This window comes from Calypte anna, chromosome 3 (assembly GCF_003957555.1).
Source record: "Calypte anna isolate BGI_N300 chromosome 3, bCalAnn1_v1.p, whole genome shotgun sequence".
In the NCBI taxonomy this organism is placed as follows: Eukaryota; Metazoa; Chordata; class Aves; order Apodiformes; family Trochilidae; genus Calypte; species Calypte anna.
The window spans coordinates 104,010-122,443 of record NC_044246.1 but is presented as its reverse complement, the minus strand read 5'-3'; the positions used below and the strand labels follow the sequence as shown (position 1 = coordinate 122,443).

Sequence of the window (18,434 nt, the reverse complement as noted above, 5' to 3'; positions counted from 1 at the left end):
TGTGGCTGGCAGGCACCTTGCTAAACTGCTCCCAAATGCTTTTGGGGGGCAATGGTGCCTCCCCCCTCTCTGTAAGGGGCTCTAACAGCTATGTCAAGCTGAACACTGCAAGACTGCACTTCAGTACCATCTACTAGGCTACATGAATAAACACCAGCTTCCAGAGATAGCAGGGCTAAAAAGCCAATCACAGTATGCCTAGTGAAAAATGCTGCTTAGTATTAAGGTTCTGTGTGGTATGCATGGCAGGTGGAGCAGAAAGGTTTCAGTGGCCCTTGAGAGAGCTTGGAGCTCATCACTGCCTTGGCTATCCAGCAAGCTGGATTCCTTCACTTGCCATCAGTTCATGAGAAAAATTTCACACCGCTGTCGAAGGACAGCTATAGCTTACATGAAAGCCGCAGCAACAGAAGCTGGTCAGATTCATTAAGTGGTTACATCCATGAGCCAACTAGGTCTCTTATGCCTGAAGAATAATGGCCACTTTCACTGAAACTGTGGACTAATTAATATCAACACCTCATAAATAATACAGCATTGCTTTGTCCTACTTCCTCAGAGCTAGGTAGGCATCCACCTTTCATATTAAAGATGTGAATTTTGGAATTGCTGTACCTCCTTTCAGTACATTTTCCCACTGCTGTCATTGAGTATGTTCCTAATGGTGAGTCGCCATGTCAGCTAATGTCTCCAGTGTGGTTACTGGCATTTTAATGGGCACACTGTGTACGGAGAAAGCAGCTGCCAAACTGGAAGGAAAATCTCACTCCCACTTGTGTTATTGAAGTAACGTGCACAGATACTCTGAATAAACTTACAAAACATGGAGTGTTAGGATCTCAGAACGAACTGTGCAATGTGCGTGTCCAGATGCCACCGATGCTGCAATTTATTGTCTCCAGGTCGTTAGCCCAAGTCAGTGGAAGCAGGCAACTGTACCGATCCTGCAGCTGCCAAAGTGGGGTGGTGTATGAGGGGCACCCCGTTCTCACAAGAAGGTGACAGGCTTGACTGGGCCAGGCACTGCTCGGTCTCCAAACCCCCCCCCCCCCGCAATGTGTAACATCGGGACGGCGCAGTGCAGGTCCCGCTGGGTCCCTGGCCGGTCAGAGGAGACGTGGCCGTGCCCGGCCCCCGACAGCGCCGACAGATCCCTCTCCCTCGGGGTGTCCCTCCCACCGTTGCCGGCTCTTCCCCCCGCGGCCCCAACGCCTCGCCTCGCCTCCGCCCCGCTCCCCTCCCTTTTCCCTCCTCTCCCCTCACTTTGCCCCCCCTCTCCCTTTCCCCTCCCCTCCCTTTGCCCTCCGCTCCCCTCCCTCTCCTTCTCCCTCTCCCTCTCCCTTCCCCTCCCCACTGCCTCCCCGCCCCACTGCCTCCCCGCCCCACCGCCTCCCGGCCCCACCGCCCAGCCCATCAAAGATCTCCCGACGGAAGCCGGGGAAGGCCGCTGCAGGCGAGGTCTGGCAACCGGAACATGGCGCAGGCGCCTGGCACGGCGGGGGAAGCCGGCTGCGGGTGAAGGGAGGGGCGCCCCCTCCCAGCGGACCAGCGGGCACAAAGCCGCGGCCCCGCCCCGCGCCTCAGCCTGGCCGGGGGCGGCTCCCGCCAGCGCTGCCCGTGGCTGGCAGGCGGCAGGAGGAACGGGGCGGACTGTGGCGCGGGGAGAGCAGCGCGGCCGGGCCTGGAGCCGAGCAGAGGAGCCTGGGGTGACGGGGCTGCAGCGGTACTTTGAAATCACCGCCGCGAAAACGTGCCACAGGAGCAGGAGGGCCGCGGAGTGGGCCTGGGGCAGTCGAGCCCCGGCGGCTGCTGGCGCCGGGAAGCACTGTCTTCTGCCCCTCCTGGATGCAGGTGAGGAGCCGGCTGCCGGCCGGTGCTCTCTTCTTCGCCCCTGCTGGACTGTCTCCTCTGGCCGTGGCCCAGGGCTGCCGGGTCGGCCGTGGCGCCCTCGGCAGTTCCCGGGTGAGGTACAGCCGGGCCCGCGCCCTGCGGGTTGTCGCTCCGCAGCCGCCAGGCCTCAGCACCGGGCTCGGGGCCGCTGCCCGGTCGGGGACCCTCGTTGTAACGTGATTCCCTCCCGGTACCCGGCCCTCCGGTGTAACTGGGCCGTGCCGGTTCGGAACGAGCCGTTCGGTGTGGGGTGGCTCCTCGGTCTGGGAATCTGCATACTTTTCCTGATGAGAACAGGAGTTCCTGGGGATTGGCAGACGGAGGTAAAAACTTTCTGAATATTTCCGTATAAACTTTATGGTAAAGTTGTTTTTTTCTTTAGATCATACAGGTCTGATTTGATAGATGTTGAGAAGCAGAAGGTGTGCTTCTCTGATAGCTTGATTCCTTTGTCTTACGCTTCCAAGCTGTTCAGCTCTCGGGTGTTTAGTTTGCTAATGAAACTCTTAAACCGTTTTCACTAAGGAACGTGTTAAGTGCCTTTGCCAACGCAGCTGTGTTGATGAAGATAGAGCAAAAACTGGTTTCCACCTGGTATTCCTCTGCAGACACCCAGGGCAGTGCTTGCAAGAGTGCCCGTTCTGCATCAGGAGATGCTCATAGGGAGCAGCTGAGGACCTGGGGAGGTGTGGGTGCTGGTTGTGTGTCTGCCCAGCTGCTGACTGTGGGCTGCGGCAGGGGTACCGGAGTTCTGGTACCCGGCTGCAGTTCTATGGTGTCTGCTCTATGTCAGTAATTTTGGTTTTTGCTGGGATAATATGTGCCAGTATAGCTGTGGAGCCAACCTCTTGCTTTCCTCAGGTCAAATCTATGTTGTTTATTTTGTTTTGGATCTGTTTAGTTCTAGAAATAATCAATTGTTAATACTTTACTTGGGGTCTGAACACTTAATTCGGTGAGTGGGAACACTATGTTAAGTAGAGTTGTCTGTGAGTCACACAACTATGGAAGGAAATTGTGCTGCTAGTCTGAAGATGGTTATGTGGGACAGTTCCCTGTATTTTACCTTGTGTAATCCTAGGATACATTTAATTACATTGAGAGGATTTGTATTCAATTCACTGCCTCATTCTTTGTGTTAATTAAGAACAAATTTAAGTAATAATTATCAAGAATATCAACAACATTGATTCTTTGGAAAATTATGGCAGAGCAGCTTTTGCTGGGAATGCACCTTTGAAAGGGATTTAGAGGCTGGCTTTTTTTTTTTCTCCTTCAAGGGATTTCTGTAGATTCCAGTCAGTTTATAAATGGTAAATGTGTAAACACTTGAATTTTTTGTTTGGTTTTACCCATTACATGGTTTGGGATCCAACAGTACTGTTGGAAATGGCACTCCAGGGTAAGGTATCCCTGGTAGGTCAGTCTGTCAGGACTTGGTTGTACAGTAGCTGTAATGTAGTTTTTCTTTCAGGCTAAGGCTGTGCTGAAAAATTGGACCTATTGAGCTTCAGGATTTAAGGTGGTTTGCAAAGTTTCTGGTGGCTTGGGTAACTTTTGTGCTGAACAAAGAACAAACTCGTGAATGCAGAATCTTTGCTATTAAGAGCACAGGTGGATAAACTGTTTTGCTGTTGTTTGGGGTTTTTTGTTTGTTTTTCTTTTTCTATCAGAAGTTCAAATTCCCTTGTTTCAGGGCTGGGTTACATGGGTGGTATCAGGCTGTGTTGCCTGTTGTGCTGGCAGGGATGGAGGAGGTGTGCTTGGGGGGGGGGGGGGGGGGGAGGTGGTTGCTAATATTCTTGTGGCTAATTTGGGTGGACTGTTCTGTCACCCTTTGCAATCCCAGACAACTCCGAGTCCTTTGCTCTGGCTCTGAGGCCTCACTGGAAGGTGTGGTCATGGTCTCTGTGTGAAAAGCTGCTCCGGTGTTTCCCTTCTAAGCTTCCTTAAGCTTACAGTGTGTGAACAGCTGTGTCAGGGTTTTGGTGTGTGGCTAACAGGATTAGGAAAGTTAAAGTGGGCTACTGGTGCTCTTAAGTATGTCTGTAGTTGATTTGCTCTTGTACTTAAGGCTCAGCGGTGTGTTTTGATTGTTTCAAAAGATAGATGGGACAAAGGAGTTTCTAAGGCACTGAAAGAATAATATCGTGACTGAGTTTTTCACAAAGCAGCTACTGCTTGGAAAAAAAAAAAAAGGGCAGAACAGTGCTGTCAATATAGCAGTTAAGAGCTTAAGAGCTGCTCTTATCAACTAGAACAATCTAGCTGTCACATCCTAGTTATAAGTAATGTAATTCATCTCCCATCAGCAGGGGTGAATTGATAGAATACTATGTGAAGTAGCTGTTCTCTATCCTTTTCTTAATGCACATTACCAAACCCCAGTCACAGCTTGTTAGCCCTGGGAGACCACTGAGGATCTTTATGGATCATCATCTGAAAGGGGCTCAGCAGCAAAGTCATAGTCTTGCCTGACAGATGTGACTTCAAGGAATGCAGAAAACTGATTTTGAGGTAATGTATATTGCAGGCTCAGTGTCTGTGCAGGATTTGCCTGCGACTGAATACTGAATATATCATACCAATCTCAAAAGCAAGAGATTTATGTACCTCCAGTCTGTAATTGGAGGTTTATCAAGATGTATCTTACAAATAAAACTCTAAAATTCCTCACTTTAGAGCTGCTTGGGAGAACACTAAGCAGAGTCAAGTGTTGCCAGTTAAGCCATTTATTTTGTTCCAGTAACTCATTATTCCATTGGTGGTGTGTACTCCGAGAGGGAATGGAAGTGTAACAGTGTTACAGTGGCAGGGAAGAAACATTCTATTCTGTAACCCAGTGTGTTTTAATTTGACTTACAGGGCCTCTTCTAGATGGACCAAGACAAACAGGTGCATACAGTCTTTTTTGTGCCTTCTTGTTGGGCAGCACTGCATCAATAATGAAGCACTTACCAGGTACCATGGTGAGTCAGCCCATGGCTTCTCCACGCAGGACCTCCTGCCCTGAAACCACACCTCCTGTGTGGTTGGCAAGTCTGAGATAAAGGTTCATGCAGTGTGGAAGCCTTGTCTGGGCAGCAGCCCATGTTTAAGCACAGAAGCATTAAACTGTTTTGTTTCTTTTTTTCAGCCCTGAAGTTTTCAGGCAAAAGAGAAAGCAGAATAATGTGTTGTAGCATTCCCAGAACCTCTTGGTGCTTGGGAAGTCTGCTGTTTGTGAGGGTCATTCAGCTGGAGAAAGAGGGGCCTAGTTCTCTCTTAGAAGTGGGTTTTATACTTGCTCTGTTAACTTCATGGGAGTTGCTTCTGAATTTATGCTATTAGTTGTGAATGTTGAATTGGCCTCAAGAGCTTCATCTGATTAGTGTAGCTTTTATGAGTGTATCTAAGACCCATCCTTAGCCCATTTAAAGAAAATGGACAATTTTGCAAGATGGCTAAAGCTATATTTCTGTCCCTTTTTTTTCTTTCTTTCTTTACATACCATTTATTGAAAGCTTGCAGAACGATTTAGATGTGTTCTCTAAGAAAAGTCACTACAATTAATTTTCTTCTAGTTGCAAGACTGCTAGTATATCCTTTTGTTGGATATCAGAAGAGAATTAGAACTTGAGGAGTTGTTTGGGGTTTTTTTTGTCTGCTATTCAGTCCAAGTTAGATTTGCATTTTTTTGAAAACAATCATCTCTCTGCTGCAATTCTTTGAAAGGAAGCTGTTCGATAAGGCAGGTAGGGATTTTTGGTGCTTTTGTTTTTCTACCTTGAGATCATCAGGGAGAAATTACACGCAGGAAAATGTGAAATTGCAGTCACATTCTCTTTGTAGGTTCAATCTGTTTCTTTTTTGGGGGGTTTCTTTGTTTTTTTTTTTTCCAGAAGTCCTCTTCTAAACATTTCAGTCAAACATTACTGAGTGTTTGTGCTATGCTTTTCTCTTTGAAGCTGGTAGGGATTCTGTCATCAGTGTGATTGTGGAAGAGGAGTATGAAGATTTTGTTATGATAGAGTAGAAGTTGCAAAAGGTAGTCATTGGAGTCTTACCAGTCCTCTAGCAGGAATAATAGTATTTTGTGATATGTAGTTATCATATGTTATTTGGGATTGGTGAACCCACTTGTGCTAGACAGTGTGCAAAAAGTGTTAACGATGCTGAAATATGAAGGATTCTGCTCTGTGGAGATGATGTGTAACAAAAGAGGGTAGGATAAAACAAAGTAGCTGTGTTTTTTCCTCCATGTCTTAGAACAGGGTTTCCAAGATAGTCTTACAAATGACAGTTCTTGGAAGATGTTTTACCTGTGATTTTTTTTTTTTTTTTTCTGAAGAGCAAAAGTCCTGCTTTGCATGTAAACTACTGTTGCTTTCCTGAGTTCTGAAAAGCCTGAAAGCACTGAATCATTTTGTATGACATTCAAAAACTAAGCAACAAATTCCTAGCTGCAAATTACTTGTGCTCCATTACAAACAATGGAGTTCTGCAGATTCCCTCTGCTGAGGCATGCTAACAGATGTTTCCCCAAGTCTCATGTATACAGGCTTAAAGGCAGAAACAACTTTTTTTTCTGAGGACTTTCCTCAAAAAAAAAAAAAAAGCTATTCTTGCTCCTCACTCTACCAGCTCGAGAATGTGAATGTCATCTGGCCACATGCCCAGGGCTAAACACAAACACAGTGGTCTAAATGTGGCCTCACAAGTGGCTTGTAAAAGGGGAAAAGGGAAAACAAAAGAAAAAAAGGACAAAACTTTTTTGATTTTTAAAAAAGATTCTCTTTTTTATTAATCCAAAATTATATCTTTGGCTTCTATTTTATACTTGTATGAGCAAAAATCTGTGCTTTCCAGTAATTAAATGCAGTGCTCTTTGACCCTGACTTTGTTGAAGCATACTTCCAACATGAAAATAACCCAGTCTTACTTGTTTTCCTTTCGCTCATCCTGTGCATTGCATACGCTGACATTCCCTTTCTCAACTTCCCTGCGAATCTGTAGCCTTGTCATCGTCTTAATTATTTGCTTAATAGCTTCTCTTAATGGGTGATGCTTTTTGAGCATATGACAAAATACATATTTAAATACATTTGAGAATGAATGTGTGGAAAGCAGTGGACAGATCTTCTTGACTAACTGGATGCATTCTTCACTGAGTTTATGGGTTCAGGTCTGGACTCAGAGCTGTGGAGCATGTGAGAATGACAGGAGGCAGGTCTGAATAAATGGTCAGAGCAGCACATCGAGTCAGGGCATGGAGAAATGTTTTTAACCATAGAAGAGTGCCTTCTTTTATCTTCTGGCAGATGCCTGGTTGAGTGTTTAAGGCAAAAGCCAAATACGCTGGCATGTGGTGATTTCTCCTGCATGAAGCAATGGACAGAATTGCCAGCTGTTGTTTTCCGGCTGGACCTGTGTCCCTGGGCTGATGCTGCAAGGTGCTGCCTTTTAATGAAGCTTTGTGCTGATTCTGTAAGTGAACCTTGTGGTAACTTGACCTTAGGAATTAAGTAAGACCCAGACGGAGGTCCACATATGCCTGCTGGTAGTTTTGGATCTGGTTGTTTGGGAAACTGCTCACCACTTTTTGCAGAGGATAAAAAAGAGGTACTCAGTTTAATTTATTTTTTTTTAACAAAACCCATAATCTTTACAAAAATAAACACACATCCTTTTGCCAACTGAGGCCTTGACAAGCTTTATGATGCTTAACTTGCTGAGACTATAATTTCTTAGGAAAATGGCAACTGTGAGATGCCAGCACTCAGTAAGTTGTCGTAAGAAGCTATTTGAGCTACATCAGGGGATTTAAATTATTTAATCTCAATTCTAATTCAAGATGAAAAATTGTAATTTGAACACTTGGAATAGCTTGGGAGAAGAAGGCCAGAGTTTCTGTAGTGTGTTTGCTAAAGGCCACACCTGTTTGGTTTGCCTGTCAAGGAACCTTCAAGGTGCTCTAGATTTTTAAATTATGCCTGCCTGTGTGCCACAGTATAATCCCAACTCTGTACATGGGCTTTACTAGCATCTCTCCACTGGCAACTGTTTAAAATAGTGATGGTTTGGGAAGTTGACAAGTTCAGTTCTCAAAGTTATGCATAGAAAATGTGAATTTTCAGTCCTGCAACTTTTACTGCTAGCAGTTAAAGACTGGCCCTACCTAAAGTATGATCAAATTCAGGAGCTTTTAATACAATAAAATGGATGAACAAAAGTTATTGAACAGCAGCAACATTTGAGACTTACCAACTTGTCATGAGGACTTAACCAGAAAGACTCAGCAATCTTCATTTTATGTAGTATGTGCTGCTTTTTAAACTACATTACTTGAAATCTCTGGTTTGTGTGATCCAACAAAAACTGAAGATTCACCATCAAGTGAGCAGCTAGCTTTCCCTTGATTTTCTGTTTAGTGTTTTTGTAATAATTCTTAGTTCCTATTTGTTGCACTTAGAAATGTTCACCTCATCCATTTTGCTAGACATTCCCTACAAAGATATTCTCAGGATATGTTTTGCAGTATGTTCCTCTGTTGCATTTTTTTTTGTTCTAGAACCAAGATAAATGTTTAATTTGTTACAGTGCAGATGAATTGGTTTATGTCTATGTGAAAAACATTGTTTCATCCCTTGGTATTTTATGACCAACAAGGCATAAGCTAGCTGTCAGTGTATTTGCCATATGGTTAACAACTCTGGAAGCCCGATAAGTGTTTTAGCTCTATCTTGTGTGTGTTATTTTTTGCCAAAGATAGTATACTGGCATGTTCACACCATTTTGGCATGTATACTGGTCATTTCCCTTCTCTGCTCATAGTCTTCTATTTGCCATGCTTTAGTCTAGACTTAAGAACTATGGTATTTACTCTACAACCAGCTGTGGAGTAAATTTTTTTTACTTTTTTTACTGTCTCAGCCTGACAGCTTTATCTAAAATAAACCTTTAAGGTTTGTCTCAGGTCAAGGAATACATAATATTGTGTTTATTTCACTGATGTGTTGCTGTTATAAGGTGTTTTGCTTAGCTTTTATAGTTGTTCTACATGTTTTAAGACATCTACAGGATGATTGTCTTTAGTAGTTACTAATGTTCTAATAATGGCTAAAACTTTTTCAGTTCTACTGTTGACCACGTAATAATAATGTTCCTGGAAGACTGGTCACAGCAGTGGAGTATGGGATGTAAACCTAGGGAAAAGTCTTGGACCTTGGGATTAAGCTGAGCAGTACATTTAACTGAGGGCTGCTGCACAGAGGTGCTGACTTGGAAGTAGTGAACTGAAGAAAAGTCTTAATATCACCATTTTATTTCACATCACTTTTTCCTTCACAAACAAATGTGCACGTTTGTCAGTGAAGTTAGGCTTCTCTTAGGAAGCAATGTATTGTTTCTGATGGGAAGACTCCCTGGGTTTTTATTTTGTTGGATTTTTCCAGTTCCCATGTGTGGGTGAGCATCCTGCTTCCTGCACAGTTCTGTCTGGGAGGATGCTTTCTTTCCAGGCAGGGATGAGCTTGTAACACTGGCTACAAGTGTTTCCTTTATGTGGAGGCCGAGTGTGCCCTTTGAGCCCAACAAAACAGGAAGGCAGCCTTTATTTTACCCGCAGAAATCTTCATTTGGAGCATTGTACTGGAATCTGGTGCATTAAAATGGCAATGAATTTGAGAGGTAGATCACAGGTTCAGTTCATGCTCGGTAAACTTTCTGTTCAGCAAGGTGTTTATACTTTATATATATAATATGGTTTGTCAGTTTTTCTGTTTGTGCTCTCCCTAGTTGAATCACTTTGTTAAATGAGTTCTAATGCACAGGCCAACAGATTCCTTTTAACTCTTGAAACTATGGTAAAGATCCTGAAAAAAACCAAAATCCACAAAACATAACATTTAGCAACTTCAAGGTTGCGTGTACAATCATCTGTATAGCCCTACTTAGTCTGAATGTACAGTCTCCAAAGAAACATAGTTCATGCAGAGTTTTAGCAAAGTTACTTGCATATATTGCCTGTAGGGTGACTCTTTCCAGCATTTTATGGAACACCTTGCTTTTACTCATCCACTGTCCAGTAACTAGCATAGAAAGCTGATTGTCAGTTGAAAGCTTTTTTGGCTCAAGCTCGCCAGCTTTTAATTGAAGGCAGTATGATTGTATACTTGGCTACTGAAACCCATTTCTAGGCTAGCATTTTTTTCCTGCCTTTCAAGCAATTGTTAATTCCAGCAAGGCCTTAGACCTTCCTCTTTTATATCTTGTTCTGGACAGTACCTGTACTGGGGTCACTGTTACTCTGCTGTGCTCAGCTTTCTTCCTTGCTGAAAAGATGCAGACAGGCTGGAGAAGGGTCCAGAGAGAAAGAAGGGTCCAGGTGTGAAGATGATCAAAGGACAGGGAAGCCTGCTGAATGAGGAAAGGCTGTGAAAGAACTGTGTTCAGCCATGATAGAAGATTTAGTGGAGACCTTATCACTATGTTCCGGTATTTAAAGAAGGCGGAGACTCCCTTTTCACAAGGATTTTCATAGAGAAGATAAGAGGTAACAGGTGCAAGTTTTTCTTGGAGAGATTCCAACTGGACACAAGAGGAAAATTTTTCACAATGACAACTATCGGCAATTGGAATAATCTCCCTAGGGAAGTAGTGGATTCCCCAACACTGGACAATTTAAATATTTGGCTGGACTAGGGTGCTGGGCCATGTTGTCTAGATTATGCTTTTGTCAGGGAAGGTTGGACTAGATGATCCCTTAGGTCCTTCCCAACCTGGTATGACTATAATTTCTAGTGTGTTGAGTTCTTAGGTCTGTGTAGTGAATGTGTAGGCTCATTCTGAATTGTGAGGCTGCATCTGCGAGTCCTGTGTTTAATTCTGGGCACTTCACTATAAGAGGGACATAGAAGTGCTGGAGTGTGTCCAGAGAAGGGCAACAAAGCTCATGAAGGGCCTGGAGTGCAAGTCCTGTGAGGAGCTGAGTAGGGAAGCAGCCTCTTCTGAGTGAACTGTGACAAGACCAGAGGAAATGGGTTTAAGATGTGCCAGGGGAGGGCTAGGCTGGATGTTAGGAAATGGTTTTTTCACTGAGAGGGTTGTCAGGCTTTGGAATGGCCCAAGACAGTGGTGGAGTTACCATCTCTGGAGGCATTTAAAAGGCATTTGGACCTGGTCTTTCAGGACATGGTTTGGTAAAATTATGGTGTTGGTAAAAGGTTGGACTGGATGATCTTGGAGGTCTCTTCCAACCTAAACATTCTATGATTCTATCATAGAATTGGCTGGGTTGGAAGGGACCTCAGAGATCATCGAGTCCAACCCTTGAATCACCGTTGCGGTTGCTAGACTATGGCACTGAGTGCCACATCCAGTCTCTTTTTAAGTATCTCCAGGGACGGAGAATCCACTACTTCCCTGGGCAGCCCATTCCAATGCCGGATCACTCTCTCCATAAAGAAATTCTTTCTAATATCTAACCTAAACTTCCCCTGGCACAACTTAAGACCATGCCCTCTTGTCTTGTTGAAAGTCGTTTGGCAAAAGAGCCCAACCCCCACCTGGCTACACCCTCCTTTCAGGGAGTTGGAGAGAGCGATGAGGTCTCCCCTGAGCCGCCTCTTCTTTAGGCTGAACAGCCCCAGCTCTCTCAGCCTCTCCTCATAGGGTCTGTGCTCGAGTCCCTTCACCAGCCTGGTTGCCCTCCTTTGGACCTGCTCCACGACCTCGATATCCTTCCTGAACTGGGGGGCCCAGAACTGGACACAGTACTCGAGGTGTGGCCTCACCAGGGCTGAGCACAGGGGCAGAATCACTTCCTTGGACCTGCTTGTATCCGCTGTTCCGGATACAGGCCAGGATGCCATTGGCTTTCTTGGCCACCTGGGCACACTGCTGGCTCATGTTCAGCTTCCTGTCAATCCAGACTCCCAGGTCCCTTTCTGCCTGGCTGCTCTTTAGCCACTCTGTCCCCAGCCTGTAGCGCTGCATGGGGTTGTTGTGGCCAAAGTGCAGGACCCGGCACTTGGCCGTGTTAAACCTCATCCCATTGGAATCATCCCAACTCTCCAGTCTGTCCAGGTCCCTCTGCAGAGCCCTCCTGCCTTCCAGTTGATCGACACTCCCCCCCAGCTTAGTGTCATCTGCGAATTTGCTGATGATGGACTCAACCCCTAATATGAAATGCTAATGAAATGCTGGACCTCCCAAGGCTGCACTTAAACCACCTTCCAACAATCCAAGACATTTAATTTACAATTTTCTAGGGCCAGTCTCTTTAGTTCCAGTCTTTGCTGTCATGAAATGGGAAATAAAACCGTTACTGTTCCAGCCCTGAGAATGACAAATGGTGTCAGTGTACTTTGTATGTGGGTGTGAAATGTGTGAGTGCAGAGATAGGTATATTTCTGTGTGAATTTACAGTTTGAGGAGACTGGAGAGAAATACTTTGTGGCAAGCTGCTAAAAAGCATGGCAGCTGTTTGAAGGTGCTTGTGGCCCTGGAATGCGGTTCTGTTCCAGAGATTAATGAGCAGAAGCTTGTGCAGGCTTCAAACAAGTGGCTATTTCTGCAGTAGCTAGTAGAGTGGGGTGTTTCCTGTATAAAGAAGCAGTGGTAGAAAGCTTAGACCTACAGTCACTGGCAGGATGGGCAAGGCATGGAAGGAGAAATGAAGTGTTTCTAAAGCTGGGTCACAGTATATCTGTGTCTCTCCACCATGTTGCTGAACAGTAGATTCCCCGGACAAGAGGAACACTACAGTTTAGCTTGGCAGAATATATCTGGAGGAAGAAGGGAAAAAACCCACACCAAATACAAAACCAAACCAACCAACCAAACAAAAAAACCCAAGCTCTCTTCAAGCTAAAAATAAACATGGAAAATGTGATCTGGATTCGGTCAGGCTGGCAGGTGACCACAGCTGCTTCTGTTAGACTTTGAGCAGCAAAGGCAAGTGAAGAGCTTTGCTCCCGCTTGAAGCCTGCAGGGGTGTTAGGAAGGTGTCTGGAACAGCCCCTCTGGGAAGGGCTGTGGACCAGCAGTCCCTCCAAATTTCCCTGGTTGTCAGGGGATACTCAGCATCAAATGGCAGCTCATGACTTGGAGGGCAGGGGGATGTTGGCCTCAGCTAGGCCTTTCTGTGCAGTTCCTGTTGCACTGTGTGCAGGCCATGGGGGAAGCAATGCCTTCAGGAGGAAGGTGATACTAGCTCCTTGCTGGCCATTGTTCATGTTCACCTTCTCAAGCACGGCTGAGGGTAGGACTTTGCAGGTAAGAGGAGGCACAGGATGTTGATCCTGCCCATATGAGGTCATGGTCCACTGACTATAGAGAAAAAATGTTTATTTGCTTGTTGGGTTGATTTTTTTTTTTCTTGCTATGATTTTGGAAGTAAGGCAGAATGAGAAAGAAATAATGAGTTTCAGGGGTGGATTGAGTTTCCCAAATTCAGTCACAGCAGCTCAAGTTATTGAAGATATTTGTGACTCCCCAGAGAGGTGGGTTTGTGTTTGTGCAGGGCATGTATCATAGCTGAGGCACAGAAGAATAGATAGAAATGAACTTGCTGGTGGTTATTTTAGGATCTGTTGGTAGACTTTGAAGTTGGGTTTTTTTTTCATGTTGCTGAATTTATACAAAGACAATTCATAAAAATAACTCACTAGATGTAGAAGCAGTAGAAGAATTCTGTTTTAAGACTTGAAAAGATAGTATGTAACCACTGGGATTGTTTTCACTCATTGGCAGCTTTCTCTTCACTTTCTAATGACAGAGAATGATGGAATTTGTTAGTTGTTAATTTAATTTATGAATGAAAAATTAAATGAAAACTAAACCTATATCCTCGTATGCTTAGTCCCAGCTCCCATACACAGTGATTGCCACTTTTTATTGCTACCACTCTGTCAGCAAGAATTAAACCTAGAAAATACCTTGTGACCTGACTGCTGCCCTACTTTCTGGGTTTGATCATATTTGATTCAGATTAGAAATAAGACAGTGACACAGACTCTTTATCTGACCTCTGTATGTAGTGTAACCCCTTGTACAGTAAGTTTGTGGAGTCACCAGTGTGTTGTACTGGTGTAGTCAGTACTTTTACCCAGTTTCACCATTTCACCAAATGAGGCTTATTTTCTTCTAAAACTCTTATTTTGAAACATTTTGTCCCAGGATAGAAGAGAGAAAAAACATTCTTTACACAAGCAAACTAACAGTGGAGAATTAAACACCCACACTTCCTTCTTCAGGAGTTCCCCTGCTTATATTTTTAAAGATAGCAAGGAAAGAGAAAGTTTTATTAGTACACAAGTGTGTCTTGATATGGCTGTCTGGTGATCATGATATTCCCTGTACCACTGGGGAATCTAAAATAGGTTGGACAGAAAAGGTAAAACTGCTCATTGCAAAATGTAGCATGGGGTAGGACCTTCTTTCTTACTTGTCTGGATGAAGACAGCCTGGGAGAGGCTTTAAGCCTTTCTCTTTATGGTAAAAGCCAGCTATTGACTGTAGCATCAGTATATCAATACAGGACTGTATGTGTCCTGATCTTCTGAGGGACTTGAGTATAGGAGAAGCTAGGTTAGTTATTGGGGTGGCAATCTTATATCACATTCTCAAATCAAAATGTGATGTTGGAAGAAGGGGGAGGGATGAGAAGGTTGCTCAAACCTGTGTAAAATGCCAGGTCTTGGACATGTGAAATTAGTTTGTCTTTCATGGATCTTTATGCAGATGGCTAGGGACAAAGGGATGGAAAAGAAGAGCTTTAGCAGGAAGTAGAAAATGGTGAAAAATGCAAAAGAGAAGAGAATTGGGTTGGTGTATGGAAAGTTTACAAGTAATAAAGCTGGCAAAGTCATGGAGTTTCACCTTCATAGGTTCTGCTGCAAGAGTGAAGACAAATTGTGTGTAAGGGCTGGGGCAGGAGGGACTGGGGCTGGTCAGCATAAGTAGAGTGATGGGTAATCTGAGGGAAAAAGGGAAGAGGGCTGGCAAAGCAGTATAACCTTTACATTGTTGATGACTTGCAAATCAACAGTGACAAAAGGAATATTAAATGATGGAAGCACGAGAGATGGAGATCAGAGGGAGAAGTTACAGTGAGAGAAAGGTCAGAGGGAACAATTCAACAACTCTCCTGTGAAGGAGAATCAAGGAGAGCAACACGGCGACAGGAAGCATGATCTGTGTCAATGTGACTTGGAAGTTACACAGATTGAGACCCAAGCCAGGAAGCTGGGTTGAGGCTGAAACTATCAGTCTCATGCTGTATATATAAAAATGGAAGAGGAGTGGAGCTAACTCAGGACACATATTTCACTGGCCTTCAACTTTGAATTTCCTAGGTTTCATTGTTAGTGTCATAACCTTTTTGTTGTCACTGTTTAATATTTATTTCTCAGAAAGAAATAAAATAGAAGAAATAATAAATAGTATTTATCAAAACAGTATGTCATGTTTGGCTTGTCTCATTTATTTGATGAACATGTATCTAGAAACTAAACTGTAGATTCTAAATATTTGCATATTTGAACTCTCTTGTTCCTCAAAGCATCTCTCAAATGAATCCTACCAGGTCCCCAAATAAGCAGTTCAGTTATGTGAAAACAAAAAAACCCCAAAATAGGATTTCAGAGAATAGTTGGTCAAAGTTGTTGGTGTATTTTCTCACAAGTCATTCTCTATAACCAGTCTTATAGTCTAGATCCTTATGGGAAATGTACAGGTGCCTCAAGAGGTTTTGAGGATTTAAACTTCCTTCCTAGTTTTCCCAATTAGGTTGAGTAGGCACAATAGTTTGTATTATGCTATGCAGATTTAGTTGTGAAGAACTGTTGGATTGCCCTACTCCCCTGTCCCCAGCCAGAACCTCAAACAGGCAGGAAATCAAGACACTTCAAATTAAGCTTGTTTTCTCCCTGGGATCTTGTATGTTTGTTTTGTTTTTAACTCCTAGTAACATTATGAAACTAGTCTAGGTTCATCTCCTATGATGAGCATATGGCATAGCTGAAAGGACACTGAAAGCTCTGTGCTTTGGTGATTATCTTCTTGCGCTGTTGGTACACTTGTACCCCAGTGAAGTGACTCAGTCTGTTTTTTACACTCTGTACCATCAAAGTGTGGTTCAAGAGCAAATTAGACATTCTGAGCTTGCTGGTAGCCTTCCCTCCACATAATACAGGTTAGTAGCGCTGGGCTGAAATAGCACAGAAGGTTTGAAGTCTGGTGGGGCAAACCCAGTTCACCAGACTGTCTCTCCAAAGCCAAGATGAACAATGATGCAGGCTTTCTATAGTGAATAACTTATCTATTAATGGCTAATACTAGGTCAGGTCAGTGAAAAGTCCTTCTGGTATAGGTGTGTTTTGCTCTCTGATATATTAACATGGGAAATTTATGTATGGAGAGCAATGAGTTTGGTTTAGCTAAGTAAAAGATTTCCTTGCAGTCTTTTCTCTGCACAAACCAAAATAAATACGTCAAGACAAGCACAGTTATTTTAATATTTTTCTAGTGAAGATATATTCTTTTGTTCATTGAGAAACAAAGCTTCTGCTTGGTACTACAAGAGGAGCTGGTAACTGCTTGGAGACCTGCTACAAGAAGTGGTGCTTAAAGCAGTTAGTTCTGCAAAAAATAGTGAGTAGCGAGTGAAGAAAGCTGCAAGCTAATGTCTGTGCCTGTGATGTGCGGGTGTGTAAAGTGAATAGCACAATCACAAAAACATGCGTGTGATTTTCCTCATGTAGACTGTTTGATTATATTAACCTCCTTGTCAGAGAGCAATAGTGGAAATATACCTAATGACATACAAATGCAGTTGTTCTTCAACAAAAAGCAAACCCACAGCTGCACAGATTGAGTCTGCTCAAATTACTCACTTGGTGCTGACCTGCTGTAATTAAGCAGGTAGGAAGCTTTGTAGTGTTGAATATGCAGATTGAAAATGGACCCTCTCGGGATCCAAGGATTTCAGCAGTATACACTGCCTGACCCAGAACACTTAGTTGACTTATGTTAGGAGGGAACAGTGAAGTTCAGTTGCTCTAATTTTTTTCTATTTATTTAATTTTAGATAAATGCTCACATATTGCTTACTAGGTGAGCTGCCGGGGTTTTTTTACATGTTTTCCAGGGGTAGATAAATAATTGCTGTGGTTTGTTTAGCCAGGTTTTCCCTGTAGAAAACAAACATTCAAACTTTTCTTCCTCCTGCTAATACATAGTTTCAATATTACATTAAATTGTTTGCTCGGATTTAGAGCTTTCTGCACCTGGAGTTGTTTTCTCAGCCAGCCTATGTGTTTGTTATCAGAGCTGTATCATTTGTTAATAAATATCAAGCTAAGAATCTTATTAATTACCTATGCTGATATGCTTTTTGATGTTGTGCTTTCTATTGGGTTATGCAAATGTAGTCATTCCTGTGTGATTAAAACGATGTCGTGGAGGGGTGGGGGGCTCCACCCCTGTGAGACATTGAGGAAGAAAAACAATACTTTAACTTTCAAAACAAGCTAACAAAAAAGACAAAAAAGTGAAGCAGCCTGCAACACAAAGTCTTACACTTGATTTTATTATTTGTTTTGTACAAAATAGAAATTTAAGAAATTACTCCAGTGGTGAATATGAAAATACACACCTTTGCGAAGTCTTGGCAAAAAAGCGGTGGGAGAGGACCTCTGGAGGTCATCTAGTACAACTCTCCTTCCAGTCAGCTCAGTGTGCTTAGGACCCTTTTTCAGTATCTCCACAGCTGGAAGCATCTTGGCCTCTTTAGGTCCCTGGTCCATGTGGGACCACCGTTGTGGTGATGTTGAATTGGAAGCTCCTGTGTTCCACCTTGCCTTTGTCTCTTACCCTCCTAGTAACACTTCTGAGAAGAGTTTGCCTCTCTTCCCTGCACCCTTCTGTTAAGTAGCAATAAGATCTCTCCTAGTATAGCGCTACAGAACAAAGCAAATTTCATTGAAATGAGCCAAATGGGTATAGCACTCTTTGTAGTTTGGGGGTAATGTGTGTGTGTCAGTGGAAGTGAGTTTCCCTCACATGCACCTTTGATATTCCTTGTCATTTTAGGTGGTGTCTTGCTGTTTCTTTGTGCTATATTTCCATTCCTCTGATTGCTTCTTTCCTCTATGTCCACTGATGATGTACAGGGTTATCATGAGTGACCTCTATGCTCATAGTTTCTGAAACTCTCCGTGCCAAATGGTTTATTCCTTGAAAAAAAAGCCCTGTGAGGTGTGACAGCACAGATCCCAGTTATCATGGGAAATAAAGACCAGCTATCTATCCAAGTTCTCACCAGCTCTGAGAACAGGTTCTTCAATCTTGAGACTGCATTGACCACTGTGGCTTTCTGTCTTAAGGGAACTGTGTGTGGAATCTGAGGGCACATACGCTTCCTGAAATCACAAAAAAGTTTTTCTCTTTTAAAGATGGTGCCATGCTCTTCAGATAGGTCTCATTTTATATCTGCTTGTAATCTGAAGAGTGATTCAGATTCTCCCCTTGATTTTGGACTAATTCTTTTAAAAGTGGCTGGG

At 43.5% G+C, this 18,434-nt stretch overlaps 1 protein-coding gene across 4 annotated transcripts in view; it reads left to right on the top strand.

The window, feature by feature from the left end:
* Positions 1-1,620: 1,620 nt before the first annotated feature.
* Positions 1,621-18,434, top strand: part of RIN2 (Ras and Rab interactor 2) — a 66,377-nt gene continuing 49,563 nt past the window's right edge. For 2 of the 4 annotated variants that reach the window (XM_030446717.1, XM_030446714.1), the window contains exon 1: positions 1,621-1,851. In XM_030446717.1, coding sequence (XP_030302577.1) covers positions 1,846-1,851 — 6 coding nt within the window. In that variant the 5' untranslated portion in view covers positions 1,621-1,845. Of the gene's footprint in view, positions 1,852-1,932; positions 2,214-18,434 lie in introns of those variants that run through there. The other 2 variants (XM_030446713.1, XM_030446715.1) reach the window with 2 other exon arrangements.